The sequence below is a fragment of the Seriola dumerili genome, unplaced genomic scaffold (genome assembly GCF_002260705.1).
Source record: "Seriola dumerili isolate Sdu_G_001 unplaced genomic scaffold, Sdu_1.0 BDQW01000216.1, whole genome shotgun sequence".
NCBI classification, from domain to species: domain Eukaryota; kingdom Metazoa; phylum Chordata; class Actinopteri; order Carangiformes; family Carangidae; genus Seriola; species Seriola dumerili.
This window is the reverse complement of record NW_019174471.1, coordinates 5,417,831-5,436,584: the sequence shown is the minus strand read 5'-3', so window position 1 is coordinate 5,436,584 and position 18,754 is coordinate 5,417,831. Positions and strand designations below refer to the sequence as shown.

General features: G+C 39.4%; 1 protein-coding gene across 3 annotated transcripts; it reads right to left on the bottom strand.

Annotated features, from left to right (window-relative positions):
- Positions 1-7: 7 nt before the first annotated feature.
- Positions 8-17,989, bottom strand: nsmaf (neutral sphingomyelinase activation associated factor). Of its 3 annotated transcripts, none has more exons than XM_022754046.1 (31): positions 17,908-17,989; positions 14,713-14,799; positions 13,825-13,903; positions 13,414-13,475; positions 13,115-13,151; positions 12,861-12,911; positions 12,368-12,439; positions 12,191-12,238; positions 12,010-12,062; positions 11,715-11,844; positions 11,509-11,580; positions 11,311-11,419; positions 9,878-10,054; positions 9,675-9,754; positions 9,490-9,580; positions 8,603-8,666; positions 8,213-8,264; positions 7,435-7,555; positions 7,096-7,227; positions 6,973-7,015; positions 6,722-6,888; positions 6,337-6,472; positions 5,930-5,988; positions 5,627-5,694; positions 5,483-5,550; positions 5,262-5,385; positions 4,752-4,835; positions 3,686-3,836; positions 2,936-3,038; positions 2,585-2,694; positions 8-1,540 (listed from the first exon to the last, which is right to left on the bottom strand). In XM_022754046.1, the coding sequence occupies exons 1-31, from the start codon at positions 17,943-17,945 to the stop codon at positions 1,446-1,448; spliced, it is 2,763 nt and encodes a 920-aa protein (XP_022609767.1). In that variant the 5' UTR covers positions 17,946-17,989; the 3' UTR covers positions 8-1,445. The 3 variants fall into 3 exon arrangements, with proteins under 3 accessions (XP_022609767.1, XP_022609768.1, XP_022609769.1); XM_022754047.1 differs by having other exon boundaries at positions 6,337-6,448; XM_022754048.1 differs by lacking the exon at positions 17,908-17,989 and adding an exon at positions 15,001-15,048.
- Positions 17,990-18,754: the final 765 nt, after the last annotated feature.

The window sequence follows — 18,754 nt, the reverse complement described above, 5'->3', positions numbered from 1 at the left end:
GATAACATTATGTTTCATGTGTGTATTGAACAATATTGTAAGCTGTGCATCATTTTTCAAACAAAAATGTTTACTACAAATGTGTCCTCAGTTTTATTACTAAAGGATGAGCTTATCTCCACCTCAGACTGGGATCCCTGCTGTAGTCAATTAGTTTGGTGCTCCCATGGCTAAACAGCCAAAGAGTGCCACCTACTGTCATGAAGCTGTTCAGCTGACAGATGATCTCTGGAAAGCACATGAAAGAAATGATGGTCTCAGTGTTTACAGTACTAAAAGTAAAACTGATTAGTCAGTAATGTTCAGACCGTTCGTCATTGTCAGATTAAAAATGAGGGCAAATGCTGGTTGCAGACAAACATCAGGGCACAGACGCAGCATGTTGTGTCAGTTTATGGCAGAATTCAGAGAGAAGCATAAATTTGAAATAAGATCAGAGAAATGGTTTATGCTGTTGATTTTTTTCCGACCTGAAAACTTGTCATCACTGGAATCAACTGTAACTGACATGAATCCAAACTGTGCACAGTGTGTGTTCTCCAGGAAGAAGCACAGTACAAACTTTGCGCAGACAACTTTCATGTCTATATGAGATGAGTGTTTCATTTGTGTTGGGTTATGACTTTAAAATCTCACTTCTCGCTGAAACAGTTCATGCATCTCCTTATTCTTCGATGTCTGCAGATTCTTATTTTGCTCTCTTCCATCTTTGTAAAACACTTGGTGAACTGTCTTCGGATAAATCCGTGTGATTGTAATTATTCACTTGGTAACATGGTTAATACTGTTTTTCATGGTTTGGTGTTTGAAAGAACTGTGTCCACACCAGAAAACTGAGCCAGTCTGTAAATACATATTATTAATAACATCTCTTGCTTTTTGCAACACATGCAATTTAGGGTAAAAATCTGTCAGTAAGAATCTCTGAGGCTTGTGAAACTAACAAAAGAAGATTATTTTTTAGAGGTAAGCGTTATAACACCTGAGCAGTAGGAAGCTCTGAGTCCATTTCACATGATAAAATACACATAAAGCTACAGAAATATGATCGCTTATTAAAAAAAACTGTAACATGATACACAGCAAATAATAAATGGGAAAAATAAAACATGTAGAATAGGCTGCAAAATAAGGCATGATATACACTGTTCAGCTTCCTGCTCACATGCACAAAACTGCAATTGGACATTTTCTCTCAATATACAAATAGCACAGATGACTAACGTGACTATTTATGACCTTTAGTTGGGTTTTGGATTGAGAACATTTGAGACATTGGTCGTCAACCCCCCTCCAGCTGCTCTGTGTACTCTGTGACAGAGCACATTTTCAGCTCTTCACAGCTGTTTCATGAGTCTCTATCCAGGTTCTCAGGTTCTCTGCAGTATGCTCGGCCTGTGTTGCTGAGTATATTACACTGGAAGTCTTTGTGCACAAATAGTTGTTTAACTCTGGAGCTTCCAGAAGATTATCTGTCTGTCTTCTCCACCTGTGATCACTGTGCTGCACAGATCATTCATCCATATGGCTGTGACAGCACCTGGGCAAAGGAACAACATCTTTACTTTGACCTGTTGCACAAACTGATAATCAGTTCATTTCTGAAAGAGACACGTTTTCTGTTTTTTCAAGCACAAACTACAAATATAGAGTAACACCTCTACCCCTTAATCATAGTTTTTTCTACTGACATCTTCTGCATCATACATTGTGTGTGACTAGAGCACATCTAGTGGGAATTCCACTGGTCTGGTCTCTAGCCAGAGGCCACTGATGCTGTTGTCTTGTAACGATGCGGCTAAAGCTTCAGAATTTCAGGCAAGAAATGCTGAAAAGTTGATGGAGAAAAAATCTCATCCAGCCTGTCTCTTGTCTTTAGTCATATTCAAAACCAATGACAACATGCAGGTAGAAGGGATACAAGCAGAATCACATACCTGAGGCCATACACACATACATACTGAGACAGGCTGTGAACTGTCTAAAATATCATCTTATTTGTTTTGGTTTAACAGTGAAAGTGTCTTACAATTCATTTGATTTGACAACAGTTACACTTAAAAGGCTTAATGTAACACTACAATCAGTGACCCAATGTAAGAAATAACAGTGCCACTTTACAATAAGACTACCCTTATAAAAGATTTATAAATGGTTTAAAATTAGGTTATCAATTCGATTGTTAACACTATATAAATCATAAATAAATAATTATAAACAAGTTATAACAGAGTTTTCATACATTGATTCGGGCTCACTATTTGGCAAGATCAAGTTAATGCTTACTATTCATTCATCTTACTAATGAGTTACAAACATTTATAAACAGGTAAAAGGGTAAAATCAGTTACTATAAAACTCCTTTTACCAGTTATAAATACTAGTAACTCATTAATAAATAAACTGTGTTATAACTTGTTTATTGTTGTTTATTTATGATTTATAAAGTGTTAAAAAACAAATTAAAAACCCAATTATAAACCATTTATAAATCCTTTACAAGGGCAGTGTTATTTTATAGTGGTACCGAAATAAGACATACACAGACTTTCAACCAGGTGAGGTGTTGGATGGTAAGCTATACCTGAGTGTGCAGGGATCCTCTTGGTGACTGTGTTGCTGAGTAGGTCCCACAGCAGCAGGTCACCAGACTGTCCCCCACATAGCACTGAGTTCCCATCCCAGCGGAAACACCTGAGGACAGCCACACACAGAAGACTGGCCTTTTAAATGGCTGACACGTGTACAGAGCTCAGTTCTTCCAAACTTAACCATGAGTCAAATTAAAAGTTATGAAAGTTCTGTAAGGAATCAAACAAGATGTATGTGTGACTCTCAGGCTTTCTAAGGCGCATCGCACACTGTGACCTCTTGCTCTGTGTAACTGTAACTTGAGGTGGGAGCCTTTGCCGTTCTGCAGGTGGTGTGATCGTACCTCTGCTCCTCCTCAGGTGTTACACTTGAGATCACCATCCCTGTCTGGACATCGATAACCTTCATACAGCAGTCAGCACCAACACTGAGAACATGTCGGCTATCTGAGGAAGCAAAGAATGAAGTCATTACCCCAACATCTTTCAGGGTTTCCAGGTCACTCGAGGGTTTTACTGTCAGCTGTTGGCTTGATTTGCCATGTGTCACATCTCAGCTTTGTTCATCCAAAAAAGCGTTGATTTATTAGATCATGTTCAGATCCTAGATCATTGTCATGATCAGCTGTTTCTTTGTTTGCCAGGACAGACACTGTAAGTTATACCAGGCATTTATAACCCAGTTTCTCTGTTTTGGAAGTAAAGGCCTGTATGACCCACACAGATGAATTAATCAAATTGCTGCCAGCACTTAAAAAGCGTTTGTAGGTACAAAACATTAAGGTGCTTAAAGAGCAATGCAGAACCAGTTACTGTGTTCTGTATTCACCTTTCAAGGCAATTGTTCTTTTCCTCCATCTGAAAGGCAGTTTCTGGGGTCTAATGAAGTCCAGAGAACCAATCAAGAAGCCCAGTCATTGAACTGGAAACCTTCCAGCGTGAACCAAGACCATGTGTGTGTCTTTAAATAAGGTTTCTGCAAAGGCATGCCTCTATCATTATACCCTCTGCCATGGCTGACAATGTAGATTACATACAGTTATATAACAGTTTCACATCAGGCTGAATTTTAAGAATCATGGTCTAACTCATACCAGGACTAAACGCTGTGTGGTGAATTGTTCCAGTGTGGCAGTGGACTTGCTGCAGTGTTTCATAGCTGCTGGTGTCCCAGATTGTGACGGTCCCGTCTTTACAGCCAGACACCAGCAAAGTCCCAGCTGGATTCAGACCAATGGTGTTCACCTGAGCATGGGGAGGGGGCACAAAAGCAACAGGGACATACAGAACAGAGCAGCCAGGTTAGCTCTTCATTGTTCTTTTCATACTAATGTGTGTGAGATGCATAATGCTTATCATGGCTACCGGTAGAGGCAAAATTAAAATATTGTCTCCTGTTATTTATGCAAAATGTTACATGGAATAATACACCTCACTCTTTTGTCGAAAAACTCGTATATACAGGTTTTTGTCATGAGTATAATACACGTCAAGTGAGCACTGGTCATCTGATCATGCTGAGCCCACAAGCAAATTGTATGAAGAGAACTGCTTCTTTTGCTTGCAATCTGTTACCCATTTACATCAGACAGACCAAGAGTAGATTTTGTTATTATTGTTTATTATTTTAAATGAAGAGTTATTATAGTTATTTTAACTATTTCTGTATTTGGGTTGTTTTGTTATTTTCTGCTTTATTGATATAGTGTGATTTTAATAATTTTTTCATTTGTTGTTTCATTTGTTTTTGTGTGTGAATCCCAGGAAGACTAGCGACCACTGTGTGGAAGGTAACAGTGATCCAAATAAAGAATTAAGAATAAAGACATAACTTGTGTTTGTGTGATCTTCATTGCCACCACCATGTTTATCTCTCAAGATGACTTGGTTTTAACTCTTTTGGGTGGATTTGTGAAAAAATGTGTGACATTATTCACTATTGCATTTTTTTTTTTTTTTTTTAAACAAGACTAAACTATAAAAATTACATTTTCAGTTTATGATTTATGATAAGTCATCACCACGTTCCATTTCCTCTGTATGTAGCCAGTCAATAATATACTGTAAATATATAAAATATAAATTAAATTTCATCCACCGGTGATGCAACTTTAAACAAAATTCCCACACATGTAACATAGAGTTCACACCCTCACTCACCCCAGCATCATGCTCCAGCTCAGCCAGCAGCTCAAACTGGCATCTCCTGTGACTGGAGGAGCCATCAGACGCACACTGCCAAACCTGGGAGAAAAAAATAACACAATTCACTGGTCTCATTTAGATGACCACAGTATTTAAAAAAAAAATGTCAAATAAGCTCCAGGGTTTTCACACTAATATATTCACTATAATAATTTTAGATTATACATGTACATGGAAAAACAGTGCCTTAGTTCTTCTCTACAAGAGTATAGTGATATGTATATACATGTCTTCGTATATTGTACAAATATATGAATTCATTGCATTTCTAAATACCCAGGAAGACTGTATCCTGGAGTAGAAAATTAAAAAGAATAAATGTTTGCCACAACAATGCCATGCTGTTGTGTTATTAGAATTTTTCATGGACCCTTAACTTGACAGAATGATGATACTTTCATAGCTAAATCAATAAATACATCATCAGAGAATAGCATCATCTCATGAAAGTTATTTAGTCTTTACCTTGATGGTGGAGTCCCAGGACGCCGTGTAGAGTCGGTCATCAAACCAACACATTTCACTGACAGCATCATCGTGACCCATGAGCGTGTCCTGCCGCCTGCCGTACGGAATGGAGTAGAAATAACTGTGGGACAGGAATGTTTCAGTTAGTGGGAAAATGAAGAAAATCTGTTTAAAAAAACAAAAAACAAAAAAACATCATACACATATACTGTACATACACGTTGTTGTCCCATGAAGAGCAGGCCACAGTTTTACCATCTGCCAGCATCAAACATGATGATAAGGCCTGAAAAACAGAGTCAGGGCAGATCACAAGCAGGAACACAAGGAGAGATGGTGAGCAAGAGTAAAGAGCTGCGTACCATGTTAGAGAAGGACATGCTTCTCTGGAACTCCTTGAGCTCTTTGGAAAACATTTTAAGTGTTGAGTCTGGAATGAAGAGTAGAACAGTCAAGTACCAAAGAACAGTTCTACTAACATCTCAGGTGACACTGTACTGCTGTTCAGGGAACAATACAGAGGAAACACCTTTTTCCTCTGGGACCTCAGTTACATTTTACATACATTTTATTGCACAAAATTCCTCAAAGGCTGTCTTCTGAGCCTTTTGCATCTCTACAATAATCTATTCTATTATTCAATCCAAGATTTTAGATTTTCAGACCTTGGGATGTGGAGAAAATAGCTGCTCCGTCTCGAGTCACAGCGATGCCCGTCACAGCCCTGCACGTTTAGCAGAACACATGGAGGGGAAGATGTTTTTAGGTTCATTTAGCAGTCACACTATTTGATTTCACAAAGACAAAGATGAGTGGAAGATGCAGTTACAAAGGGACTTTGACATGGGAGAAAACATCTGCAGATGGCTTTGTCTTATTTTTCTAATCTGCAGGAAGTAGTTTCACAGCAGCCACTTGTCCTCACCTAACATTTTAATCAGTTACTATTAAAAACGCTGCAGCTGCCTGTCACCTCTTTGGTTTTCACCCACTTCCTCATATTTGCACCAGAGCTTTCATTTCAGTTTGTACTATTTTATTACTGCAGCCAAATGGACGCCTCCTGACTTACTCTTTATGGATCTTGTGGCTGGAGACCAGTGTCAGATTACCCATGTTTGTCCAGGCCAGCTTCCTGCTCTCCTCAGTCAGGTCCTCGAAGGACGAGTCCTCGCTCTGAGAGGCTGAAAACAACACAGGGGAAACCGCTGCAGGAACATGTGGAAATACATGATGGAAATAGCATGAAAACTGTTTGAAGGAAATAACAAGCTCTTCTTTTTGTCATGACTGGACACACCTTTGTCTTCTACTGATTCTACCATATTAGAATTAGCAATAAATTAAGCCCTTCAATCACAATGTGGGTTCTACAATGGAGGGCAGCATCACAACCCACCAACAGAGATGTTATGTTGTGTAATACTGTGTAGCTGTGAGTGTTTCTTCAGTGCTACCTGGAGACAGCTCGCTGACAGGTGAGGTGATGCTGGAGCTTCGAGTGATGTTGTGAAAACGCGGTGTGATCCTCTGAGGGTGAGGGCCGCTGAACAGCTGCGTGGGCGTTTGGCCAAACTCCAGGATCTGTGTCAGCATGGCGATCCTCTCGTCAGGGTCCTCGATGCTTCCCAGGGAGATGGACAAGTTTGGTAAATGATGCAAAAGAAAAGATTTGGAATAATAGCTCTTGAGGGGTTTTCATTGATACCTGTCACAGTCGATGCCACCTTCATAGGTCAAAGGGTGAAACACTGAAAGACAATGAGACAGACGTCAGAGTTTTTTCAGTTTCGGTGGGTTTGACGTTGACAACAGCTGCTGGGTGTTTTACCATTATGAGCTGCCACAGCTTCACTGCCTCTCTGTCTGAAGCCAAACACCAGGTCTATCCACTCATGAAGGTGCTCTGACACATACTGACTCTCTAGTGCCGTCCTGTGCTTCTGAAGAAAGTCAGTGGCATCTGGAAACATGACAGAAGACACAGAATACATAACAGCACACAGACAAAATAAAAGTTTATTAATAAACTAAAGCAGCAGGAGGATGACATTATGTTGTCGGGTAGATGTTGGTGTGGAGGTGAGGGGGGTGAGGGGACTTCAACACATGAAGAGCAAATGACAGCTGGGTCCAACAGAGTTTAGATCAGATCGTCAACAAGAGTTACCTGAGGCCCACGGTGGGAGGACGACATCTTCGACTAAGCTCCCATTCTGCCTTCTTCCCAAATCCAGGCTCAGTTTATTTTCCAGGAAGCTGCAGTCGATCCCATAAAACTCTGGAATCAGCTGCATTGTGGGACAAAAATGTACACCAGTCATTCTGTGCACTGAGACAAGACCTCTCTCATCCCTGTCTGAAGTTCTCTTCACAATTATTTATTCTATTTGGAAGGGACTGTGTACAATATTAAACATACACAACTACACAGTAGTATTTCACACACACACACACACACACATGTTGTGGTGTGTGTGTGTGTGTGTGTGTGTGTGTGTGTGTGTGTGTGTGTGTGTGTGCGCGTGTGTGGCTTTAAAGCTTCTGACAGAACTGAAACTCTTTGTGTCATCTGGTTCCACTGAGTTGTGTACAGGTTCAGTACAACAGGTACAACAGGTGCAGTAACACAACCTGTTATAGACAATATTCTTATAGAGTTCACTGAACCAAAGTGAACAAACATTCCAGATATATTCAAGAAACAAATCTGAATATAATCTAAGATTCTCAAATTTTCCACTGTCTGACAGTGTTAATTTAGAATTTTTTAGGTTTGATTGAATCATGCAGAAATATATTGGCTGCCTTCATAGAGAAACCAGTTCTAACTGGTCTCAAGTTTCACAAGTTGTAGTTAATGGTTTTTAGCATGACATGTTTCTTGAAGATGGTATTTTAGCGCTAATATTTCACAAGGTATATCTGTGCTGAATCCATCTCATTACCTCTTTGAAGTCAGTCGCTCCCTCTAAGCAGTTTTTCCATGTTTCTCCAACACTGTACCAAAAGAAGACGATTAAGGTAAATTAAGACCAACATGCAAAATCATGGAACCAATATTTTTAAGCTAATGACACTGCATTTATTAAACCATTTATACATTCCAAATATTGTAATTTATCACTTATTACAGTTCTTATGTTGAGTTGTTCCAAACAAACTGTTCAACATCAGTAAATCTGTACTGTATGGATTTGTGATTGGTGGTGATATACAATTCATGGCGTATCAGATTTCTGGAAAGTTTTGAATTCACAGTCAGAGTCAAGACAAGAGAACAGAAACACAGCTCATGTTAAGTGAAGGAACTTAACTGATGTAAGATTATTTTGTACCTGTTAAACATGCGATCTGCGTGGTCATAGCGGCCATTTTGGAGACACAGCATGTGCTCTGGAGCTGAGGGGACAACACAGTTATGGATGAATAAAATACTATTTTTATTTATTTATTAATTCACTCATGCAGGGAAAGCAAGAAAGTGTAGAAAGTGTAAAAGTCAATTATACATAGATATAGTACAGACACAAGACAAATGACTCACAAAAAACGAACACAAAGAAAAAGCCAATACAGAACAGACAAAACAAATGAAGATTAAACAGACATATTAAAAAGAACAAGGGCGTTCATCATATAAAACATCACTTAACTGAGTCAAACTGTTCTAGGGATAAAAACTTGTCTGATTGAAGGGAGTCCTGAAGCTTGTTCCACCTTTTGAGGAGCAGCACAGGTGAATGCTCTTTGTGTTTCATTGGGGACAATAAAAGCTGCAACATAACAGATTCTGTGTTGCAAGAACCTCTAATACAACAGAAAAGGCTGTACCTCCTATCTGTGCAATTAGTCTACTTAGTTGTGTTACCAAATGTTGGGAAAGATGGTCCACAGATAATGTGAAAGAGACCAATGCAAGGCTGTTTAATTCACTATTTTCATTTATCTAGTCTTTTTTTTTTTTTTTTAAACTTACTGAGATTTACAATGGAAGATAATTCTACCTAGTCTAGTTTCTGAAGGTGAGCCAGTGGCAGAACTGCATCATTAAAAGCTGTTTCCATCAAATATGAAAATGTTTTAATGTAAAAAGAGGAATGTGGTTTTTTGCATGTCAGTTTTAGATCTGTCAGTTAGAGAAGTCGCAGGCTGTGCACCCACAGTACCTACAACTGTGTGTACTGTGGATCCACACGGGTTGTGTGACAGGTGTGTGACATACCGACTCTGACCAGGTAAAAGAGGACGTAGCCTGGAGATGAGTAGTGACTGCCGTACATGAAGCGAGGTTCAGGCATGCCTCTGTAGCGAGCCTGTGAACCAGAGAATGGGTCTGCGGTTACTGAGGAGACACTCAGTCCAGAAATAAGATGACATCAGGAAACACGACAAGCGGCAGAGTCTCACCAACAGTCTGTCCAGGCGCTCTTTGTTCAGGGCTCCCACTGGTTTGCTCAGGTCTCTGAATGTGGCAGCGTTTGTCAGATCTGCGAGACATGGGCGATTATTGAAGCAACCAAACCTTCACTGAGCTGTAACTCACAGACAAAACATTTCAAACACACAACAGTTAGTGCAGGAGATTTTGAGGCTGAGGCCTGTTGACCTACCTAACTGTCTGCTGGTGTAGTCAGCGATGACCCAGGGGAAGATGGGATACTGGGAGAGGTCATTGCAGCTGCGGTCAGCCAGGTTATTGAGGTGGAGGAGATACTGATAGTTACTCAGATGACCACGCTGCCACTGCAGCATGTAACTCTCTGCTGTGTGCTCCGTTATGTGGTTTTCTGAGCACAAAGAAGAACAGCAAATGGTTTTAATGTTGAGGTGGAAAAAGTGTGTGAACACTTTCTGCATTAATACAAATGCATACGGATGTTTTTTTTTTTTGAGAGCAGCAGTTTCCTCTGTGGTGTCTATGGCAGCACTCTTTGCTCCCTGCAACTAAGACGTGTGTCTGCTCGACTCATGAACATAGATGTGAACTAGCTCCAGTGATTCCTTTAAGCCTTTAGCTGTTACTCTGAGCTTCTTTGTTACATTACTGATCATTTTGCATTGTGCTGTAGGAATCATCTTAGCTGGATGCAATGGGAGAGTTTAGCCACAGAACTCAATCATCTCCTTTATAGACAGGTTGTCTGACTGTGGACTGATGAATATCTGAACTCTCTGAGATGACCGTAACATTTTCAGCTTTATGCAAATCAACTATTCTACATCCTCAGTCCTAAGCAGATTCTCCTTGTGAACAACAAACTCAAAATGTTTCAGTGTTTTTAATAACTCAAAGCGTCTCTAACCCACACCTCAAACTTGGTTCCATTGTCTGGACTCCAGGTCTGATAACTCCTGACACCACTGTTAGTCAAGGGGTTCACAGACTGTTTCCAGCTACACTGTGAATATTTGAATGATGTTTTCAACATGGACAAGTTCAACACAATTGTTGTTTGATTGTTTGTTCATTACTGTACCTTAGGTGAAGACCTGAAAAATGTATTCATGAGTTCATATATATACGTAATTACTTTTTCTGCCACTTTAATAATACAAGTTTACACAATAGAAACTAGAATTACAACCTCGCAGTTGTATGCCTCCACCACTCAGATTACTTTCAGGACGGACGGACGGACGGACGGACGGACGGACGGACGGACGGACGGATGGATGGATGGATGGATCCTTTATTATTGATTACATCCCTGTTTATCTAGACTCATATAAAATATGAACCATTTGTGTGAAATGTTGTCATAATTGCTGTGTGACATCTTGAGTTATGGCTAAAAAGTATTTTCTGAGGTCATCGTGACCTTGACCTCTGACCCGCTAAATGTAATTAGTTTGTCCTAGAGTACAAGTGAACGTTTGTATCATATAAGAAAAAAATTCCCTCAAGGTGTTAGATATATTGCATTCACAAGGCCAAAACAATGTTTTGTGAGGTCACCCTGCACTTGATCTTTGACCTTTGACCCCCAAAATCTAATCAGTTCATCCTTGAGTTCAATTCATTACTGGCTTAGAGTTTTCTCACCCAGGAAAGTGGCAATGTAGTAGTAGATTTCATCTCTGTCTGCGGTGCTGTAAAACTTCAGGTAGATGTCTGAGCAGAAGTCATTCTCAGTACAGAACACCTCCAGACCCTGGGCACACGTGAATACACATAAGTACACACATATAATCATCCTACTGTACATATATACTAACTTGATGTCCCACTCTAGTCACTTACAAGTGGTCTGAGACCATGCCGTCTTTTGTAGATTCTCCTGACTCTGTGGAGCTTGATTTGAATCACATGTTCCTGACATGAGAAGTCACATAAATTCATAAAAATAATTAATGATGAGGTGACTGTTGAGCACATTACTGAGAGCAGTTAAATATCCTGCAGGTATCACAGGACCACCAACCACTCAGATTTGTGACTCAGCTCACCGGATAGCCATTCAGCGGCTGGAAGTAAAGGTTTTCATCAGTGATGCAGACGTGGCCTGGATTGCACACCAGAGGCATGACCATCTCCACGGCACACTCCATGTGAGGCTTCTCAGCCACATTCTGAAAGCTGCACAGCAAAGTCACATCAGTATCCTACACAGCGGCATGCTCTGACAGAAACTAACAGTATTAGAGAGCCATTTATCTGATTATTACATTGAATGAAAGCAATAAAAAACAACAGTGAAATGTGAGTCAAAGCAGCAGGTGAAAGTGTCAGACGTCAACATACCAGTTTTTGTCAAACGATGACCTCGCCAGACGTGACTGTAAATTAGCTGCAATCTAAAAATACATAGGAAGAGATGCATGTAACTTTAATTATAAAACAATCATAGACGGAAGGAAGCAAGAATATGACTTTCATCTTCTTTCAGGCTTTAGAGGTCTGCAGTGTACTTGAAGTGACTCACCATCGCAGTCTGGTCTCCAAGTTTTTCCAGACAGGAAGCTCTGTGAAGCTACAAAAAGCGGCCGGATCAAACGGAGCAGAAAGATGGAAAGATGAGTTGAGATCTGACAGCCTGGTTTATCAAACACACACAGCAACAGATGACGCCAGCCACTGTTGTGTTGGAAGAGTCGCCTACCTGAAGTAATGTTTGAACAACATCTTCTGTTTTGCTCCAAACCTCAAGCTGAAACATTATTTTCTTTGCTCCCTGACAAAGCAATGAGAGAAGTTTATTATATTTGCAAAGTGAGTTTTGTATCTGAACACATGAACACATCTTTTGGGTCAAAGGCTTCTTCAGCAAAACCATTAGAGATCTTAATGTTGACATAATTACACTGGTTGGAATTTAATCTGAGCAGAATAGTGGAGTTTTAGCCTCAAACTTTTAAATTTACTCTTCTGACAATTTAACATATGGAATAGTAATAATAATAATGATGATCATCTGGGACCATGGCTGTCACTGTCTTAGGCTGTGATAATGATAAAGTTGGTTGCACTGTCAGAGGGAAAACATGGACAGACACAGACTAGAACGTGGTCAACACACAGACCTGCCCTTCAGGATCCTGCACTAACAGATTTTCACAGTACAGACAGACACACAAACAGCTGTGGAGACTCACCCTCTCATTTCTGTGAGGTGCTATCACGTTGCTTTCTTTGATATAAATAACCTGGAGTCAAAGTGAAAATGGGATTTTTACAACCTGTCTTCACAAACAAGTCACTGCTGTGACAATTAAAAATAATAACAACAAGGCAAGTGAGGGACAATTCAAATAAAACAACAGACTAAAACCATTTATTACAGTGTAACATGCAATGAGCTCCGATGCTGCACACAACACATCACATCTCCATGGTAAAGAAAACTCACCTGCCCACATGTAATAGAGATGGCAGGTGGCCTCGGCCTGTGGGGAAAACACAGACAATAATCCAAAATTAAAACATTGAAATTAAAAAGGACTTTTGTGATTCTGCTTAAAAACACTGAATAACATAACCAAAGTTTATTCAAACATGTAAAGAACACATCACATAAAGTGTGTCCTTTAATCTGTGAAATTAGTCTCCAAGTATATTTAACATTTGCTTGACATTTTGAAGTAACTAAACCAGTTTGACAAACTAAATAAACATCAGTGATTGGAGTGAACATGAAACTAGGCTCACTCATTGAATGGGTTGTTCTCTCCCTCCACAAACTCAATCTTCTTACAGTCTCGAAGAAGAACCTGCACAAAACCAGAATTACAAACCTGGTTACTGCATCCAGAGTAAAAGCGGACACACAGTGTACAACACAACCTCCATGCAAAAAACACAGTACTGTGTTACCACCACTGGCTACTATATGAATATATGAACATATGATTGAATTTCACTGCATTAGCTTTTTTTTCATTTTCCTTAAACTACACTGTTAATTTCAGTTTTCCTAGAGAAGATAACATTCGTGATTTCTATGTTCACACTTTATTACTAATATTTCTCATTTATGGTGACTTATAATAAAAAAAAAAACGTATCTGGTAGCAACAGTTAAAAGACACAACATACATAACAAATGTTACTAAAACAAACCTTTAAAATTGGCTCTGTCAGATCCTCTGGATCAAATATGACGGATCTGGAACAGACTTTAAATGAGCCTCTGATTTTTCTGGAAGGGAAATAGGGAATGTTTTACTATTAAGATGGGAAAAGATCATACAAACAACAAGGAAATAGATATCAGGAAATTGCATATTTTAACAGCTCTTTTGGAAAAAACAACACATTTTTTCTTCTAAACCACAATGGATTTAACAGATTATTCAAACTGGAATTTGCTCTGGTCTTGCACATGGTGAAAAATACTGTGCTGACTGGAGGCGCACAATTAAGGTTAAACTGATTTACTTGTATATGTATTAGGAAATCTGTTTTATTTTACTGCTAGAGAACAATGTTGGGTAAAAATGACACAGTGAGTCAGATAAAGAGGGTTGAAGTTTGTGGTGATTCATGTTGGTTTCAGGTGGACACTTGATCAGTCTTTCCCTAATATCCCTCTTGCTTTTATGTGACAATAAAACTAAACTGTGAATAACCTTGTTCTGAGAGCTTTATGAGTTGTTTTTAGTTTGCTCAAGCCTTCATAAAAGGATCAGATGGTGTTTGAACAGCTGTTCCTTACAAACTAGGATAACTGCCATGAAATCCAGAGGCTATAGACAAACATGAGTACCTGAACCATGACAGTAAAGCAAAATAAAACTATAATTACACTATAAACCCATCTAACAAGTTAAAACCTAATCTGGTTTTCAGCCACTGATTCTGAGGCTGTGGGTATTTTTAAGAACATGACACAACAAACTCCATCCACCATTTAGAATCAGTCTTAATAATTAAGTGCCTTTGTAATTTGTGTGGTGTTTGAAGTCATTAGTTAGCAGATGAAGCATTGCTGTTAGTAATCTAAATTACCTCTCCTTTTTTGAACTGCTTGTCATGTGGTTTGCAGTGTGTTGTTCAAAGTAATACTCCTCCAAATCCAGCAGCAAGAGAGAAAATCTGCGGAGAAACAACAATAGAGTAGAGTGAGATGACATGAGACAACTGCACAGTGTTAAACATGCTGTAAACAACAGGGTCAAATCAGTACTGAAGTAAACAAATAAACAGGATCACTCCTACATTTACTGACAGGTCTTTAACAGAGGGGACAAACACTTAACAGCAAAGTTATTAAATAGGAACGCAGCTGAATAAAACCTTTTGTCAGATACATGACCTCAGGTGATGTCACTGGCTCCACTTGCTTTATGGGTAATGTAGGCAGGCTTCGACAAGAGAGAAGAATGCTCAAAATGAAAGATGATATCTCTGGTTCTGCTGGAATTAGATTGTGCATCATCAGTCTGATGATGTTACAGGAGGAGTGCTCCTCTCATGCAGTCACAGGTTTGTCTACATAAGTACTGCTGGTACTGACGACAGTGAGACCGACCTAGATTTTCAATAACAATCAGCTGAAAAACACAATCTGGAAACTGTTGTTCAATTACACGTGTGAATGCAGCTAAAATTTAAGGTGATTAAGAAACGCGCTTTTAAATGTAAAGTGCTGTGTTCAGTGCTGAAAGTCAAAGCAATGTGAATGTTAAGTGTGACCTGTACTGGATTTGCAGGTTTGATCAGTGGCTGTTCAATATGCAAGCGTCATTTTGTACACAGTGACTGCATAAATGTCATCATCAGTTCTGGCTCTGGATTTGGAGAAAAGGTTAGCCTCGGTAACATACAGCGTAAGAAAAAGAGATTCTGGAGCTGCAGTAAAGCTTTTTCTTTTTCAGGCAGTTTTCCCCTATTTACAGTATCATGCAGGGACACACTCTGATGATGTACATATCGGTCTTTGCTAAATCTCAAGTTTGCTCACATGAATCAGCGTGGACAGATAAACAGGCAGGTGTTTCAGTAGCTGCCCTGGAAGCAGATCTCCAGCTAACAATACTTAATCCACAGCTGGTTTCTATCTTTACCTCTGTTCAGACAAATGGTTGACTTGTGTAAAGTTTTAAGACCCTTTCAGTCATGTTTCAAGATAAAGAAAAATCCCCTGCTTGCAATAATAACTTTTTTGTCACCTTGTTAAAATTTCTTAAAATTACATCTACAACTTTGCACTCACTGAAATATTCAGAATCTATGAATTTGCCAATATTTTCATTTCAAAAGTGAAACTGCTGGACACAAAATGTCACTGAAAAGTCTGTTCACAGTGTTTGTGACCTAGAGGTTTCAAGTCTCAATGTTACACTTCATTGCATTCTGTGCCATAACTGACCTCCAGACCTTATGCTTGTACGTCCAGGTGTTAAACTCAGATTGATTTAAGGTGAAAACAAACTCTGCACAGTGAAACTCAGATATCCAAGTGACGTAAAAATACAGTTTTCAGTTTATCTGAAAAGCTTCAGGGAGCCTCACACTGCTGGGAGCTGATATACATTGTTTTTTGAGTTTGTTTTTTCAGTCTGAATCCTTACAACAACGGTAGCAAGTACAAAGTCAGCACGACTCATTCATCAGGACTGCTATAAATAAGAATAAGACCCAGGTCGTAAAATACCTGAATCTTCCTTTAAAAGTTTTGTTTCCAGTTTCTTTGTCATATTTCACTGTAGAATTCAGTGTTTCCACCAGTTCATTGAGGGGGCTCAGTTTTTAGTGCCACTGCAGTCGCTCGCCTCATGTTACCTTACATGAAAATGGCACTGGTGAGGTCCATGCAGGTAGAATATACTGATATAAATCACAGAAAACACAGCACTGGTATTGGGTCAGTACTTAATACTCTGAGCTGAGGTTTCTGAATCACTGTCAGGAGGGAAAGAGTCGGATCAGTGCATGACTACAGTAAAGTGATTGTTTCTGATCTGGATAACATCACAGATGAGACATCAACGCACACTGATTTTTTAAAATCTAAATTGTAAACCCAGCGGCGGTCTGTGGATAGCACATCATTATCCTCCACTCGTCTCCCAGACTACGGAATCCCATTTGTGCTAAAAATATGTCCACATGCGCACAGGCCAAAGTGGCTCTGAGTAAAACTGCACTGACTGAGCCTTCTGGACACTCAGTGCTTTTAAGGAGTCTCTTGCTCTTGTGGTATATTTGGTTCATATGTAATTCACTATGGACTTATTCAGCATGATGCTACTTTTCCAATTGTTCACAACGGCTGTTAAGTGCTCCATTATGCACTGTGGTCGATATAAGATATATTGTGGGAATAAGGCTGGATCACAGACAAGTCAAAACCCCAGACCCAAGCCCCAAGTTTACCCCTTATCATTTCTGTCTATATAATTTGACAAATTTGTCAGAAATTTGTGCCACTGAAGTAGAATATCAGCTGTAACACATTCTCCATGTGGCCCCAGTTATGTAGAGGGACTCTACATGTCAGACTGGTTTTAAGATCTGAACTGTTTATTTGTAGTTGTTTCTCATTTGCTGTAAAATTGTGTTTTATTTAATTGGTTGTTTAATGCAATGATCTTCATTATCAATACATCTGATAAAACAAATAAAATGTCAGAAAACAGTGAAAAACGTTGTTTCCTGAAGCCTGAGTGAACATATTCAGAGAAACTTTATTTAGTTTATATTTATATTTAGTCATTTGACAAACTAACAAATATTTACGTGAGAAACTGGAAGCACTTTTCTTAAAAAAAACAAACAATTTACTCACAATCAATCCATTCTGGGTGTCTGAGAAAATAATGAAACTGCCATGTATAATGAGGGCCAACATGAGGGCCAACAACACATCTTTCACATCTCTCCGGCTTCACATCTCAGGAATTGAACCTTGTTGTCGATGAATTTTGCTGCTCCCCTCAATTCAGATGGAGCTTCTAGGCTCATTTCTACACTTAAACCCGGTTTTGTGAGTCTAGGATACGGTCAGTCTGTAGACTGAACCCCTGCTGATCGTGCATCAGTCACAACAGCGCATCACACAGCTGACAGCGAAGCTCTCATTAGCTGAGTGGCCCAGCCTGGCGTTAACAGGGACTGACACAAACCAACACACACACCAACACACAGAACCACCCCCCGTTAGAAACACTGACAGGGACAGACAGGTGAAGTATCGCTGACCTTTCTTTAGTCCGTTCTTGCGTCTTTAAAAAAGCCATGACTGCTCACTCTCCTCTCCAGAAACTGAATTCCGAACAGCCGCAGATCTCTGTAAACACGGAAACCCACAGGAAACCACGTGACTCCACAAAGATTACACACAGAGGCTTCACTCTGACTCTGTTTCGGGGTACCAGCACTGCAGAGCGAAATGTGGCAGAGCTGCAGGCGCCCTCACTTTGTCACTAGCATCCTGGAAAAGTTATTTATGTTACCTTATCATTTATAAAGTTCCACATATCTAACTGTTTTTTTAAGATTGACAACAACTTGTTGTATACGTATTGTATACGTGTTATGAAATTATATGTGTATCATAATGACATTATGACTGGTGCAATGCTCTGAAATGTGATGGGTGTAATAGGTAATAGATCTAAATATCCATCGGTAGGACTCACGCTTTTATAATCTGAATAATTATAACATAATTTGCACTGAGCATGGACTCATTCATAACACTATCTATTATGTGTTAAGCTCCAAAAATTCGATACTAAAGTTCCCACAATGCAGTTCAAAACTACCTTTCATTACACAAACGCCCACATCTTTTAAACACGTCCCGTTTTGTGATGCAGGCTTTCTGTCCACTGTTCAGACTTCACTGTTTTCACATGAATAACTCCTCATGACAAGTAAACTGGGTTTCATGAGTGAAATCAGTGGAGTGTGCCTTTAATGTCAAAAAATAAGTTTACCCTGTCACTCAAATAAACTCATGAGAAAAGGAACTTTCAGTGCTGCTGGTAAAATCTCTGCTTGTTTCTACTTATTTCATTATCTCCGTGAGGATAAACTGCCTCAG

What these genes read in the sequence shown, in the direction of transcription:
- nsmaf (XM_022754046.1), bottom strand. Translation starts at nt 17,945, where the DNA reads ATGGCTTTTTTAAAGACGCAAGAACGGACTAAAGAAAG. An exon ending in TCTTCATGGGACAACAACGT is followed by an intron (nt 5,386 to 5,482) that starts GTATGTACAGTA and finishes CCTGTCCCACAG; the next exon opens with TTATTTCTACTCCATTCCGT. An exon ending in GAGGATCCCTGCACACTCAG is followed by an intron (nt 1,541 to 2,584) that starts GTATAGCTTACC and finishes TCCTTTGCCCAG; the next exon opens with GTGCTGTCACAGCCATATGG.